General features: G+C 42.3%; 1 protein-coding gene across 4 annotated transcripts in view; it reads right to left on the bottom strand.

The window, feature by feature from the left end:
- Positions 1-14930, bottom strand: part of ERAP1 (endoplasmic reticulum aminopeptidase 1) — an 84909-nt gene that overhangs the window by 16274 nt on the left and 53705 nt on the right. For all 4 annotated transcript variants that reach the window (XM_089679124.1, XM_089679127.1, XM_089679125.1 and 1 more), the window contains 6 exons: positions 14419-14532; positions 10687-10818; positions 9786-9917; positions 8614-8688; positions 1540-1697; positions 294-373 (listed from right to left, as the gene is read on the bottom strand). In XM_089679124.1, coding sequence (XP_089535250.1) covers positions 294-373; positions 1540-1697; positions 8614-8688; positions 9786-9917; positions 10687-10818; positions 14419-14532 — 691 coding nt within the window. The remainder of the gene's footprint in view (positions 1-293; positions 374-1539; positions 1698-8613; positions 8689-9785; positions 9918-10686; positions 10819-14418; positions 14533-14930) is intronic.

Genomic DNA, 14930 nt, shown 5'->3' with positions numbered 1-14930 from the left:
GCTAGATTTCAACAAAAACTTGGCATCCCTTAAGACTGTACAAGACAATATTCCGGCCAAAATCAAACCCAGACATCTCATGTTTGTGCTGATGAGTCCATGTTCTTTGGTCAGTTCAACATGGCTGGGATAGTATTGGTTCATTACTACACTAGATATATCCTGGCTGGTTGTATTTGACAACTTCTCTTTTTTCAATAATATCAATATTCCAAAGTTAGTAAAAAGAAATAGAAAATATAACTTTTACATCATTTTAACAACACCATAATTTCTTCAAATTTGAAACTCACCTGTCTTGCTTTTTAGAAGAAATCTTTGAACTTTGCTTGTTTTACTAGTCAAGTATGTCAATGGAATATGCCACAACAACCTAAGATAACAAAATAATACTGAACATTTGTTACACTAAGATTGGAAATAGTACATATTGTCAATTAAACAACAAACTGTATTGAATATGAAGCACTGGTTGTACCTCACCTCCCTGTAGTTGTTATTAGCAGAAATCAAGTGCAGAAATGAATCCTTAGAGAATATACTCACTTTACTGACAGCAGAGGCAGTCATGCAGAGACGCTGAGGTTAACCCATAGACTGGAAATGTCTGTTATGTTGCCAAGGGGCCCAACATATAAATGGGATTGCAGCAAGTGATAGCAGTGTAGGTTGGTGGTACACAGGAGAAGGTTTATCAGTAAATCTGGCAGATTTCTCAGTACACAGATTTAGATTCTGGTACATGCCTGGTCTACATTTCAGTTTTCAGAACACAATTCATTGTAATATCTCAAGGCACTGAGTATGACTATAAAAACAACTGGCAAAGTAGAGTGAAGGTGTTACACAGTCAGGTTACATCTGTCCTTCCACTAAAGTATGCAAAGAAAATGTAAAGTGTTACTAAACCCAGGACCCTGCATTCACTATATCTGGTCTCCCACAGTACACAGAACATGGAAGTGCAATTATTTTAGTAAATACAAACTGAATACCTTTTCTCATCAGCAGTTAGAGCAGTCTTGTGACTTCTATCAGTGTCCAGCCCAGCACTGGTTAAAGCATGTAGGAGGAATTTTCATTTCGCTCTAGGAGGATGCACAACTCCTGACCTCTGTCTGGACAATGCTGATTGGCCCTGTGCTGATCACATGCACTCTCCCAAGAAAAAAAATACTCTCTAGCAATACACACCAAACTGAGCATGTGCAGAGCGACTCCACATGATATGTCTTATCAGGAGATAAGAGGGGGGACTAAAAGAAGGGGAGGATCAGAGAAATCAGGATCAAACAGTATTTTACACAATGCAGAGGATTAACCCCTGAGGTTCCACAGTGAGTATAACAAGCATGCTTTACTGCATATACAGACTGATTTTACGGTTGTGGGTTTAATAACACTTTAAGCAAACATTTAATTGGTTGCTATGGAAAACTTCACAGATTTTGTTTCCTCCTGTGACTGATATGACTGTAAGCACAATGCCATGGCTGTGCTTACATTATGAACAGGTTCCAGTGTGAGTGTTTAACTTACTCAGCAGATTCTGGGTCTTTGGCACCTTTCTGATAATGTTCCTGTTGTAGATAGACCCGCTTTCCTTTCACTGTGACAGTAACCAATGGGAAACCTTTCTGGAGAGTCCATGTGTTCATCATTGCCCTTACATCAATGATACTGTCCTCTGTCCAGTGCTGGAACATAAATACAGAATTAGGGGGATATCCAGTGAAAACAAACTTCCATGTTTTTTCTACCAGTGTGCCCCAACAACAGAAGCTGAGGAAATCCAGCCAACAGAGATTGAAGTAAACTTCCACTAGCCATAGAAATAACAATCTGACAGTACAATACATGCCAATATATGAAGAATGTCTTTTAGAGCTACCAACAGCTATGCAGTGCAAGGGCCTACATGAACAACTTCTATCTGTATATCAAGTAGACTGTGCACTATATAGATACTGGAAAGTCTAAAAGTGATCTGAACAGTCCAGATTATATTGTGTTGCCAGTTTAATAATTTGACTTTACCAGGGAAAAGTGGCTTCCACAGTAAAAAGTCCCAGCTTGGGAAGTCTGTCTTCAATGAAAGTGCTCTGAGGCACAAGCTCACCAAGTATATACAGTGGGGCAAAAAAGTATTTAGTCAGCCACCAATTGTGCAAGTTCTCCCACTTAAAAAGATGAGAGAGGCCTGTAATTGGCATCATAGGTAGACCTCAGCTATGAGAGACAAAATGAGAAAAAAAATCCAGACAATCACATTGGCTGATTTGGAAAGAATTTATTTGCAAATTATGGTGGAAAATAAGTATTTGGTCACCTACAAACAAGCAAGATTTCTGGCTCTCACAGACCTGTACCTTCTTCTTTAAGAGGCTCCTCTGTCCTGCACTCATTACCTGTATCAATGGCACCTGTTTGAGGTTGTGGACAGGTGTCTTTTATACTGATAACAAGTTCAAACAGTCACACTCTAAACTCCACTATGATGAAGACCAAACAGCTGTTGAAGGACACCAGAAACAAAATTGTAGACCTGCACCAGGCTGGGAAGACTGAATCTGCAATAGGCAAGCAGCTTGGTGTGAACAAATCAACTGTGGGAGCAATAATTAGAAAATGGAAGACATACAAGACCACTGATAATCTCCCTCGATCTGGGGCTCAACGCAAGATCTCACCCCGTGGGGTCAAAATGATCACAAGAACGGTGAGCAAAAATCCCAGGACCACACGGGGGGACCTAGTGAATGACCTGCAGAGAGCCGGGACCAACGTAACAAAGGCTACCATCAGTAACACACTACGCCGCCAGGGACTCAGATCCTGCAGTGCCAGACGTCTCCCCCTGCTTAAGCCAGTACATGTCCGGGCCCGTCTGAAGTTTGCTAGAGAGCATTTGGATGATCCAGAAGAGGATTGGGAGAATGTCATATGGTCAGATGAAACCAAAATAGAACTGTTTGGTAGAAACACAACTCGTCGTGTTTGGAGGAGAGAGAATGCTGAGTTGCATCCAAAGAACACCATACCTACTGTGAAGCATGGGGGTGGCAACATCATGCTTTGGGGCTGTTTCTCCACAAAGGGACCAAGACGACTGATCCATGTACAGGACAGAATGAATGGGGCCATGTATCGTGAGATTGTGAGTGCAAACCTCCTTCCATCAGCAAGGGCATTGAAGATGAAACGTGGCTGGGTCTTCCAACATGACAATGATCCCAAACATACCGCCCGGGCAACAAAGGAGTGGCTTCGTAAGAAGCATTTCAAGGTCCTGGAGTGGCCTAGCCAGTCTCCAGATCTCAACCCCATAGAAAACCTTTGGAGGGAGTTGAAAGTCCATGTTGCCCAGCGACAGCCCCAAAACATCACTGCTCTAGAGGAGATCTGCATGGAGGAATGGGCCAACATACCAGCAACAGTGTGTGCCAACCTTGTGAAGACTTACAAGAAACGTTTGACCTCTGTCATTGCCAACAAAGGATATATAACAAAGTATTGAGATGAACTTTTGATGTTGACCAAATACTTATTTTTCACCATAATTTGCAAATAAATTGTTTCCAAATCAGCCAATGTGATTGTCTGGATTTTTTTTCTCATTTTGTCTGTCATAGTTGAGGTCTACCTATGATGCCAATTACAGGCCTCTCTCATCTTTTTAAGTGGGAGAACTTGCACAATTGGTGGCTGACTAAATACATTTTTGCCCCACTGTATAGAACCCCAATTCCCAAAAAGTTGGGACATTGTGTAAAATCTACATAAACAGAATGCAATGGTTTGCAAATCTCCAAAAAAAACCCATATAACCCATAGAACATAGAAAACATATCAAATGTTTAAACTGAGAAAAAGGACCATTTTAAGAAAACAATAAGGTAATTTTGCAATCAGTGGCAGCAACACGTCTCAAAAATGTTGGAACAGGGCAACAAAAAGCTGGAAAAGTAAATGGTACTAACAAGGAATAGCTGGAAGAACAGTTTGCAATTGTCTTATGGTGTAGAATCCCCTGTTTGATATACACTAATGCACCCCCTTACCAACAGAGATGCAGGCTTGAACTGAATGCGGACAATAAGCTGGAAGGTCCCTTCCTCTATAGTTGCAGCCTGCAGCCCATGGTTGGCAAAAAAAATGTTGAATTTTGATTCATCTAACCACAGAACAGTTCTCCACTTTGCAACAGACCATTATAAATAAGCTTTCACCCAGAGAAGATGGTGGAATTTCTGGATCACGTTCAGATATGGCTTCTTCTGTGCATGATAGAGCTTTACCTTGCATTTTTGGATGGAACGGCAAACTATTATTCTGAAATTGTTCAACAATTTATAGACGCAGCTTTTCACAGAATGGTGAACCTCTGCCAATCTTTACTTGTAGGAGAGAAATTTACACAGAATCTGGTGCAGCTCTGCATAGAAACCAATCAGCTTCCAGGTTTTATTGTCAAAGCTTCATTGAACAAGATGAAGTTAGAAGCTGACTGGTTACTATGCACAGCTGCACCAGATTCTGAGTGCACCAGTTTTAGTAAATCTCCCCCTCTGGCACTCTAAGAAGCCTTTTTTTATACACAGTCATGCCACTGATCTAAACTTTTAGTTTATAAGATTTGCAAATCATTGCATTGTTTTTTTTTTCCATAATAATTTGTATTAAAGGTAGCACATAAGATTACTAGAACCTTGACAGATTATTATTATTATACAGTATTTATATAGCGCCAAAGGGTATGCTCAGCGCTGTACAGTAGCAAGGGGGACAGAACATGAGACAAGACAGTAACAATACGATACACGAGGGGTTCGAGGGCCCTGCTCTTTCGAGCTTACAATCTAGGAGGGAGGGGAAGGTGGTACAGGAAGAGATGGCTGTGGGGCATGGAGTGGTGGGAGGAGTGGAGGAGGTTAGTTGTTAGGTGAGGTCAGGTGTTAGGTGAGGTTGGGGTAGGCTTCCCTGAAGAGGAGGGTTTTCAGGGTGCGCCTGAAGGTGAGGAAGGTAGGTGACAGTCTGCTGGATTGGGGTAGGGAGTTCGAGAGGATGGGGGAAGTCCTAGAGAAGTCCTGCAATCGGGGGTGGGAGGAGGAGACCAGGGAGCTAGAGAGTAGGAGGTCCTGTGAGGAGCGGAGGGCAGATACTTAAGTGGCAACATATCGCAAATAATGGTAGAAAACATTCACAAAATAATCAAACTGAGACAAAATAAAACGTATCATTCCCTCATGTGTATTGTTTTTTATGTAGATATTACACGGCATATTTTATGGAATTGGCGTTGTACAAATATACATACACACACATGTATGCACATGCCATAACAGACCACATTTTGAATACTGATTAAAATAGAAATTTTTGGTGTTGCATGTAGGAATGCTGATCCTACACTTACTCCTCTCCTGTGGTTGGGCATTGACTTGTGTCTTCCAAGACACACCAGTAAAAAGGGTAGTGGAGCACATAAATAAATATTGTTTGCATCTGTTTGCCACAGGTATGTCCTGCAATAAAAAAGCCTGTTCGAAGGTTGGAAACTTTCACAAATAAAAGCTTGAATGACTGCTAAGGTGAATGACACAACCCTCCAGCATGTGAAGTAACACATTTCAAGTCTCTGTATTGCTCGTGGCAACCAGATTCCATGTGTTATTATTTCAGCCTTTGAACATGAAATGAAGGCTCTCATTAGTCACTACAGGCAATATTTAGAGTTTCTGAAAACATGGGGCAGCTGATATATCCTGGTTACTGTTTTTACAGCTGGGTTAAATGTTCATACATTCTGAAATTATTCAATCATCAGCAGCCATGTCTCCAAATATACCCCTAAAAAATGTGCAGTTTGAATAATGCTTAAAGATAACCTATTCGGGAAGAGCCATCTCTTAGAGTCTTGATTTTGATGGTAAAAAAAAAGATGGAAAAAATCCTGTGCAGACTAATTATTTAAACAATTTTTATATATTTTTAAAAACATATATGGCTTTTATTTGGTACTCTGTTTAAATAAAAACCCTGCTTTGTTTTTACTATAAGCTATATTTTAATTATCAGATAGCTTTTTGTTAATACTTTAATTGTACCTGATAATTACAGTATTAAACAGAGGGACAATGCTATCTTCAGGCTGCAGTGGAATCAGCAGGGCCATTTGCAGACTGGTTCCCAATTGTCAGCGAGAACTGGAGCGGTCAGTAACAAACAGCGATGAAAGCCACCAGTCGTACCAAGTGTTGATGGTTCTCAAAGGGGGTGATGTTTATTAAAGCTAATCTCCATGTTTCATTTAACTTTAAATAATTTGTTTGGACCAAGCTGGTCCAAACAAACTATTTACTCCACTAACAGTTGCAGCAGCTGAGCGTGCTGTATAAGCTGTATGCAGCTTCAGCTACATACAGTGTACGGTGCTATGTTCTGGCAGTTGGATGAGAACTTCCTGTCCCTCTCCCAGAACAAAATTGATTCAGACAGAATGCTTCCTTTGAATGGCTGGGGCAGAGTTTGAAATCATCAGCCGGCCTCTCTGCCTTAGCCAAGCAGAGGAAGCTTTAAATTCATTAATAGACTCAGATTTGTCCCAGGAGCAGGGCAGGAAGCTCCCACCACACTACCACAGCACAGCGCTGTATATTGTATGGAGCTGAGGCTAGATACTGTTCAGAAAGCACACACAGCCGCTGCAACTGTTGAGTAAATAGCATGTTATTTATTTATTTCAGGTACTTATATAGCGCCATCAATTTACACAGCGCTTTACATATATATATATATAGTACATTCACATCAGTCCCTAACCCTCAAGGGGTGTACAATCTAAGGTCCCTAACTCACATTCATACATACACATACTAGGGACAAATTTAGACTGGATCCAAATAACCTACCAGCATGTCTTTGGAGAATGTTGAACCAGCTTGGTCCAAATGAACTATTTAAAGTTAAACATGAGCTCAGTTTTAACATATCCTCATCATGGGACCTGATTACAGTTGTAATTACATTTAGCATCATAACAAATAAGACCATGTTCACTCCAGATATGCGTGTTGCATTGACATACATTAAAGTGTATATCCAGGCATTACCCAACTTTATCCCCAAACTTTCCTCTTTCCCCTCTTCTAAAACATGTGCCAGCATTATTTTTCCCTTTACTTTGTTCCTATACCTAGAAACAGATTGTATTACTCTTTATGACCTAATCACTAGGCTTGTAAACTTTTACAGCTGCTGGGAGCTTCGTTCTCAGAGATACAGGCAACCCCAGAACCCTTTCCCTATCTAAAGTATTTGGGCATGCTCTTGCTTTTGCTGGAAAAGAAATCAATGTATGCACGTGGAGAGTAACAGATAGGGTTGGGGATTGGTGACATTCTGTAATTCAGCAGAGGAGATATTAGGCAGGGCTGACAACATTTGTTGGGATTTCAGTTTTGCAAAAGCACTGTGTTGTCAATCCAAACAGGAAGATAGAAGCCCGCTGGATTTAGCAACAAATGATTTTCTGTACTTGCAGTGTTTTTATGGCGATAGATCACTGCTAAATGTAGCATGCATTGCAGAGATGTACTAAATATGATTTTTGCCCCAGTGTATATTTTAATGTGCACTGTATTGTAAAATGCAGGTCAATGCGCCCAAAATAAAGTACACTGCTAAAAAAAAATAAAAGCAACACTTTTTAATCAGAATATAGCATCAAATCAATTAAACTCCTGGGATATTGATCTGGTTAGTTAAGTAGCAGAGGGGGTTGTAAATCAGTTTCAGCTGCTTTGGTGTTAATGAAATTAACAACAGGTGCACTAGATGGGCAACAATGAAATAACCCCCAAAACAAGAATGGTTTTACAGATGGAGGCCACTGACATTTTTTTCCCTGCTCATCTTTTCTGACTGTTTTTCACTAGTTTTGCATTTGGCTAGGGTCAGTGTCACTACTGGTAGCATGAGACAATACCTGGACCCTACAGAGGTTGCACAGGCAGTCCAACTCCTCCAGCGAGGCACAGCAATACATGCCATTGGCAGAAGGTTTGCTGTGTCTCCCAGTACAGTCTCAAGAGCATGGAGGAGATTCCAGGAGACAGTCTGTGAGGGGGCGGTCTGTGAGGGGGCAGTCTGTGAGGGGGCAGTCTGTGAGGGGGCAGTCTGTGAGGGGGCAGTCTGTGAGGGGGCAGTCTGTGAGGGGGCGGTCTGTGAGGGGGCGGTCTGTGACTGGACATTCTGTGATGGGACGATCTGTAATGGGATGGTCTGTGATGGGTGTGGGGGATCCATGATGGGATGATCTGTGATGGGACGGTCTGTGATGAGATGGTCTGTGATAAGGGGGTCTGTGATGGGACGGTATGTGATGGGTAGGGGGTTCTGTGATAGGACAGTCTGTGATGGGCCGTCTGAGATGAGGGTGGGGGGTCTGTGATAGGTTGGTTTGTGATGGGTCAGTCAGTGATGGGGAGGGGTCTGTGATGAGGCAGTCTGTCATGTATTTTTTTTAATAGAGCACGGGAGAAAATAACACATTACACATATACTGAACATATACATGTACAGACTGACAAGATTACAAAATGCTAAACTTACAGATTTTTGGTTTTTCTTCTTGCAGAATCCAATTTCTTCCTTATTCCCACTGGCTGTTCCTTCCGAAGGGCAAATCTGACAATTATAACACAGACCGCACACATAAGCCAGTTTAACCAACCATGAAATGTTAATAAAGAGTCTGGTAATATCAATTATCTGCACAAGTAATACTTCTCCCTGTACAGTAAAGATACTACAAGTTCACCACAGTGTTGTACAGTAGCTGAACCATTTTACAATAGCATTCACATGGAAATGTTTCAATTTTATATATTCCTTGATACAGTGTTCTCATACAGGTCCCAAGCCCTAGTGCATAGAAGCCATGCTTTCCATACACTGCACTGATGATGGCAAGAAGCCTGAAACAGCTATATATGAATAAATGGCTCTATGATATTGGGCTATATTTACACTATATACCCCCACCAACACCCAACCACCCCACAACCTGTCGCCTATCAGGCACCCCAAGGGGAAGGGGACAGGGCCAATGGCAGTACACACCAAAATGCGTGTAGCATGCAATAAAACAGTACCACCAGTTAGTGGTTTCACTAGAAGGAAAAATGTTCCTAAGTCAGTAGTGTCACTGGAAGGAGGAAAATGCAGCTAAGTCGGAGGTGTCGCTGAAAAAAAAAAGTCCCCCTATCAGTGATGTCACTTTAGATTGTAAGCTCCACGAGTAGGGCCCTCCTATTCCTTCTGTATTGAACTATGTTGTAATCGTATTGTCTCCCTTTATATTTTAAATTGCTGCACAAACTGTTATCACAATATAAATCCTGTATAATCCAAATAATAATAATAATTATTCTGCAAACATGTGCAGGAATACCCTGTCTGTGTTTCCTATTTGCTTAATTGTACATATATGTACATTTTTTTGTGCTTTCTAATAATTTATTATATTTGAGAATCATTTTCTTTTCTTTATTGCTGTTGTAAGGGGAAATGAATAGGTACCATTATGGCTCCCTGTGGGTCTATGGCTACTAGATCATCTTTTCATTTACTAGAGGGGCCGATTCTTTCATTTAAGATGTTGCAACCATAAGCATGTTTTCAATATTTGATTGTCATGATGTGTTCAATGTCTGGCAGCCAAAGATTTGTTTGGGACCATTTTAGTTTAGAATGGAATTCAAGAGAAAATCTAGTGAACTTACATCAGTCATACTGTCCCATAAGTCTTTATTTTGGGCATTGCGATAACTGAAACGTCGTAGGTAATTTATGATCCCAGTTTCAAAACTTTCAGCACCAATGTAGTCCTGCAGCATATTCAAGATACAAGCACCCTGAAAAATATTATTATACCAAGATATCATTTATATTGAAACACAAATAGACACAAATGTAATAACAACTTTCTTGTCAATCAATCATCAGTTTTGGGACACAAAGAAGACAAGGTAAAACAACTAGCTCTCTTATAACATAGGACTTTTCCTGATGTCCTTATATAAGCTGCATGAGTTTTATGTTCTACTCTTCTGGACGGATCTACCTGAAATCCAAATAGGCAGTTGTCAGCTATCCAATCTGCACTGGCTGGCCATTGCAGAACTGTATGATCTCCTATTAATAGCATTAACTGATTAATTATAATTCAAATATCTATCTCCAAAAGAGAGTTGACAACATCTGTAAAGAAGGGAGAATTACAATTGGAAGTGCTGTTCCATCATGTAGTTTATAATTACAAATTGGTGCAATTTACAGACTGTTATTTAACTTTTATAGTATAGACTTGTAAACAGATTGGTCATTCAATGTGCAGCATGCTGACATCTGTGTGACTTCATGTCAATGCAAGTAGCACATGAAATCACAAAAAATAGTGCAGGAACCTTTTTCAAAGTCGGTGCATATTGGAGTTGCACCAATTTGAACAGTTCTATAGCTGGCAATAGGGTGCAACTTGTCGTGCAACTTTGATCTGTCAAGTCCCATGACAAATCACACCGGTGTGAACCGGGGTTCAAAGTCAAGTTAGCACAACATAATGGTTCTAGATGAAATAATGACACACCTGTAACAAGTCATAGGTAACTGATCATTTATTACCTTATCATAGGAAACCTCATCAAACATCTCATGTATCTGTTCAGTGTTCACTACAGGTGTGGACACTGCATGGGACGAATTCAGTGAGTCTACCTCCATGGCGCGGAAACATTTGTCTAAGAATTTGTCTTCCTGTGGGAAACAACAATAACACTTTAACATTTAAGTTATCACATATAACTCACAGTTAATGCAGTACACAATCTGATAAAACATTTATTTCTTCATTAGACGCAGCCTACTTGAATAGTTCCATTTAGTCTCAGCATTGACTCTGCCTCACTTAAAGGATAAATTCACCTTTCTGGACATGTTACACCCGTGTTTAGGGTGTAACATTTACAGGAGCATATCATGAAATCAGTGGGCCCATGTGCATGATCAAATGTGGGCCCTAGGCATTAACAAAAATAGCACGAGGCGAGACGTGATAAAACGTGGCCATGGTTTAAATTGCACTAAATATTGGGCACAGCTTAAAGAGAGTATGGTTAAATAGAATCTGATATGACTTACATAGCGCAGAATGTGATAATGTTAAATAGAGAATGTACAGTGTAGCGTGTACGGCGGTGGGTTGTATGTGCAGGAGAGGAGTACAGAGTGTATGCCAGTGATAGTATGTGCAGGGAGGGGAAACAGAGTGTATAGTGGTGAGTAGTATGTGCAGGGAGGGGTACAGAGAGGATGGCAGTTAGTAGTATGTGCAGGGAGAGGAGTGTGGAGTGTATGGTGGTGGGTAGCATGTGCAGGAGGGGTACAGGGTGTATGGTGGTGGGTAGAATGTACAGGGAGAGGAGTGCAAAGTGTATGGTGATGGGTAGTATATGCAAGGAGAGGGGTATGGAGTGTATGGACATGAGTAGAATGTGCAGGGAGAGGGGTACAGAGTGTGGTGGGTAGTATGCGCAGGGAGAGGGATACGGAGTGTATGGTGGTGGATAGTATGTGCAAGGAGAGGGGTACGGAGTGTATGACGATGGGTAGTATGTGCAGGGAGAGGGGTACAGAGTGTATGACGATGGGTAGTATGTGCAGGGAGAGGGGTACAGAGTGTATGACGATGGGTAGTATGTGCATGGAGAGGGGTACGGAGTGTATGGCAGTGGGTAGTATGTATGTGAAGGGAGAGGGGTACAGAGTATATGACGATGGGTGGTATGTGCAGGGAGAGGAGTACAGAGTGTATGACAATGGGTAGTATGTGCAGGGAGAGGGGTACGGAGTGTATGGCAGTGAGTAGTATGTATCTGAAGGCAGAGGGGTACAGAGTGTATGACGATGGGTGGTATGTGCAGGGAGAGTGGTATGGAGTGTATGACGATGGGTAGTATGTGCAGGGAGAGGGGTACAGACTGTATGATGATGGGTAGTATGTGCAGGGAGAGGGGTACAGAGTGTATGACGATGGGTAGTATGTGCATGGAGAGGGGTACGGAGTGTATGGCAGTGGGTAGTATGTATGTGAAGGGAGAGGGGTACAGAGTGTATGACGTTGGGTGGTATGTGCAGGGAGAGGGGTACGGAGTGTATGGCAGGGAGTAGTATGTGCAGGAAAGGAGTACGAAGAGTATGGCGATGGGTAGTAAGTTAAGGGAGAGGGGTACAGAGTGCAGGGCAGTGGATAGTATATGCAGGGAGAGGGGTACGGAGTGCATGGCAGTGAGTATTATGTGTAGGAAAGGGGTACGGAGAGTATGGCGATGGGTTGTAAGTTAAGGGAGAGGGGTACAGAGTGCAGGGCAGTGGATAGTATGTGCAGGGAGAGGGGTATGGAGTGTGGTGGGTAGTATGTGCAGGGAGAGGGGTATGGAGTGTGGTGGGTACTATGTGCAGGGGAGGGGTACAGAGTGTATTACGGTGGGTGTGCACCTAGAACACCCCCACATCCACAGCTCACCGTTCTACACCTTAAAACCACCCCCTGCACCTAGAATATCTCATCACTCCCACAGCTCTCTGCTCCTCTCACTCCATTGCACATAGAATCCCCCCATCCACTCCTCTCACCCTTCTGCAGCCAGCAGCCTTCTCCCTCTTTGCCCATAGAATCACCTTCAGTGCTGGATGTTCCAAAGCCCCTTTCAGGGCCCCGCTTCTCCTCCATAGAGAATCCGACAAACCTCTACACAGATGTCAGCAGAGGGAGACACTGCAGAGGGAGGGGGCAAATACAAATCAAAATGCCATGTGTCTGCGTCTCTCCCTGCAGCTAAAGTCCAGCAGGGGGGAGAGAAACCAGCTTTCAACTGCTGCAGGGAGAGACACAGGATGACCAGTGGTACCCCCCCATCAGCCCTGCTGGTAGTTCTGACACTGTCCATGACATGTATCATCCATGGGTGCAGTGTCTGTTGGAGCACAGAGGGCCCCCCTTGGGGCCCGTCTTCAGTGAACACCCTGCACCCATGGATGATATGCCACTGAACATGTAACATGTTCAACAACCTTCCTCCACAACCCTGACACTCCCCTTCCTCCACACAAGCTTATTATTCATTCACAGAGTTCTGTGAATAAATTAAATACAATTCCCGTCTGCCACTGAGGCAGATGGCTTGTAGTTCTTAATGAACTGTGAAGGCGCTGATGAACACTGTTATAGTTCATTAACCTTCTTGGTCTTCAGCAACTGGCTGCCCGAAATGGAAGTATGAGCAGACAGCTGTACAGTACAGTCTGCAGGAGCCTGGCATTGCACCCATGATCTGCTTATCTGCTCTGCAGGCTTCTATGAAAAATAAAAACAAATGCACATTTTTTAGCTGCAAAAATGTGCATTTATTATTTTTTTTTTGTGAACTTAGCCTTTAATGACTGTGATGACAAGGTATCAAAACCCTAAATACCAACAATGGCCTTCTGTATCTCTAGGTACAGCATATACATTATATTAGTGTCCTTAGTATTTATTCGGTATGGGGTGAATGCTGGGATATTTTCACATCTAATTTGTTTAATTAAACCACTATGTGCCACTTAATAGTATTCAAGTACAAAAGACATAAATAAAATGGTTAGACATTTCCATGCCTTTTTAATACAGTCAGATCAAGCCCATTATGGTATCTGACTATCCAGCATCAGACAGATAGCTTGCTTCACATTGCCCAAGTCATTTTAGAGAGGTCAATAAAAACTCCATAACAGATAGGCGAATGATAAAAGTTTCTGCTTAAAGGAGAAGTATAGCCAAAGCTTGTTTGCAGTTTGCAGTTCAATTTGCACTCCTGTGACCCGTTTTCAGCTGCTAGTGGGCTGAAGCCCACTGTCGGCTGATGTCACTCAGCTGGTCCAGCCTGGGGAAAGATCCTGACTTTAAAGTCGGGATCCACCCCAGAGTCTAGAGCGGCACCTGGCTCAGCCTCTCAGCGATCGCTGAGAGCCTGAGCCAGCCACTCCCTTCCCCTCCACAACCCAGCACTCCACTGAGCTCTGGGGGGGGACAGAGCAGAGAGCGATGACTGACAGTCACCGCTCTCTGCTCAGAGTGGCTGTAAGAAATCAGCGATCAGCAGTAATGTGATCACCGAGTTCTCACACTTAGAGCTGGCGGGGGACAGATGCAGCATTGGACCGATGCTGAATCCACTTAGGTAGGTATGATTTAAAAAAAAAAATAAAACTAATTCCCATACTTCTCTTTTAAGGACATATTGGATAAATGCCTACAACATTGGAGAAGTCCAGTCATGCACATTGGTGAGCTGAGCTCATCGGTGTGGAACTTACAACTTGTAGCTCAGGATAGGTGATGTTGACAGCGATATACTCCATAAACTTGGCAAACCCTTCATTCAGCCACAAATCGTTCCACCAGTCCATTGTCACCAAGTTCCCAAACCACTGAGGAAAGTAAAGTCACTGATATGATTAGCAAGAACGTATACCTACAAGACACAGAGCTTGCAGACAATGAACTATTTCACACTGTTTAAAAAGGGCTTGGGCACATGAGTGTTTGTCAAGAAGTCAGGCTTTAAAATTCAACTGCAGTGCATCGTACAATCACACAATTAATGTACAAAAGGCTGCTTTGGACCTGCATTACCTGTGAAGCACCTGTAGATAAAATCTAAAAATGACTGCCTTGACCATCTGGATATACAAGTATTCTTTCAGGGGATGGATTGGTGGTTTTATAGGGTTGAAATATAGTGGTACCTCGGTTTACGAATTTAATGCGTTCTCCGGGACATTTCGTATTGCAAAAAATTTGTAAACCAAAACACAGTTTCCCGTAG

The sequence above is a fragment of the Staurois parvus genome, unplaced genomic scaffold (genome assembly GCF_062004578.1).
Source record: "Staurois parvus isolate SC_StPar_1 unplaced genomic scaffold, SC_StPar_1.0 ptg000218l, whole genome shotgun sequence".
NCBI lineage: Eukaryota > Metazoa > Chordata > Amphibia > Anura > Ranidae > Staurois > Staurois parvus.
The sequence above is the reverse complement of the archived record's forward strand: the minus strand, read 5'-3'. Positions and strand labels throughout refer to the sequence as shown.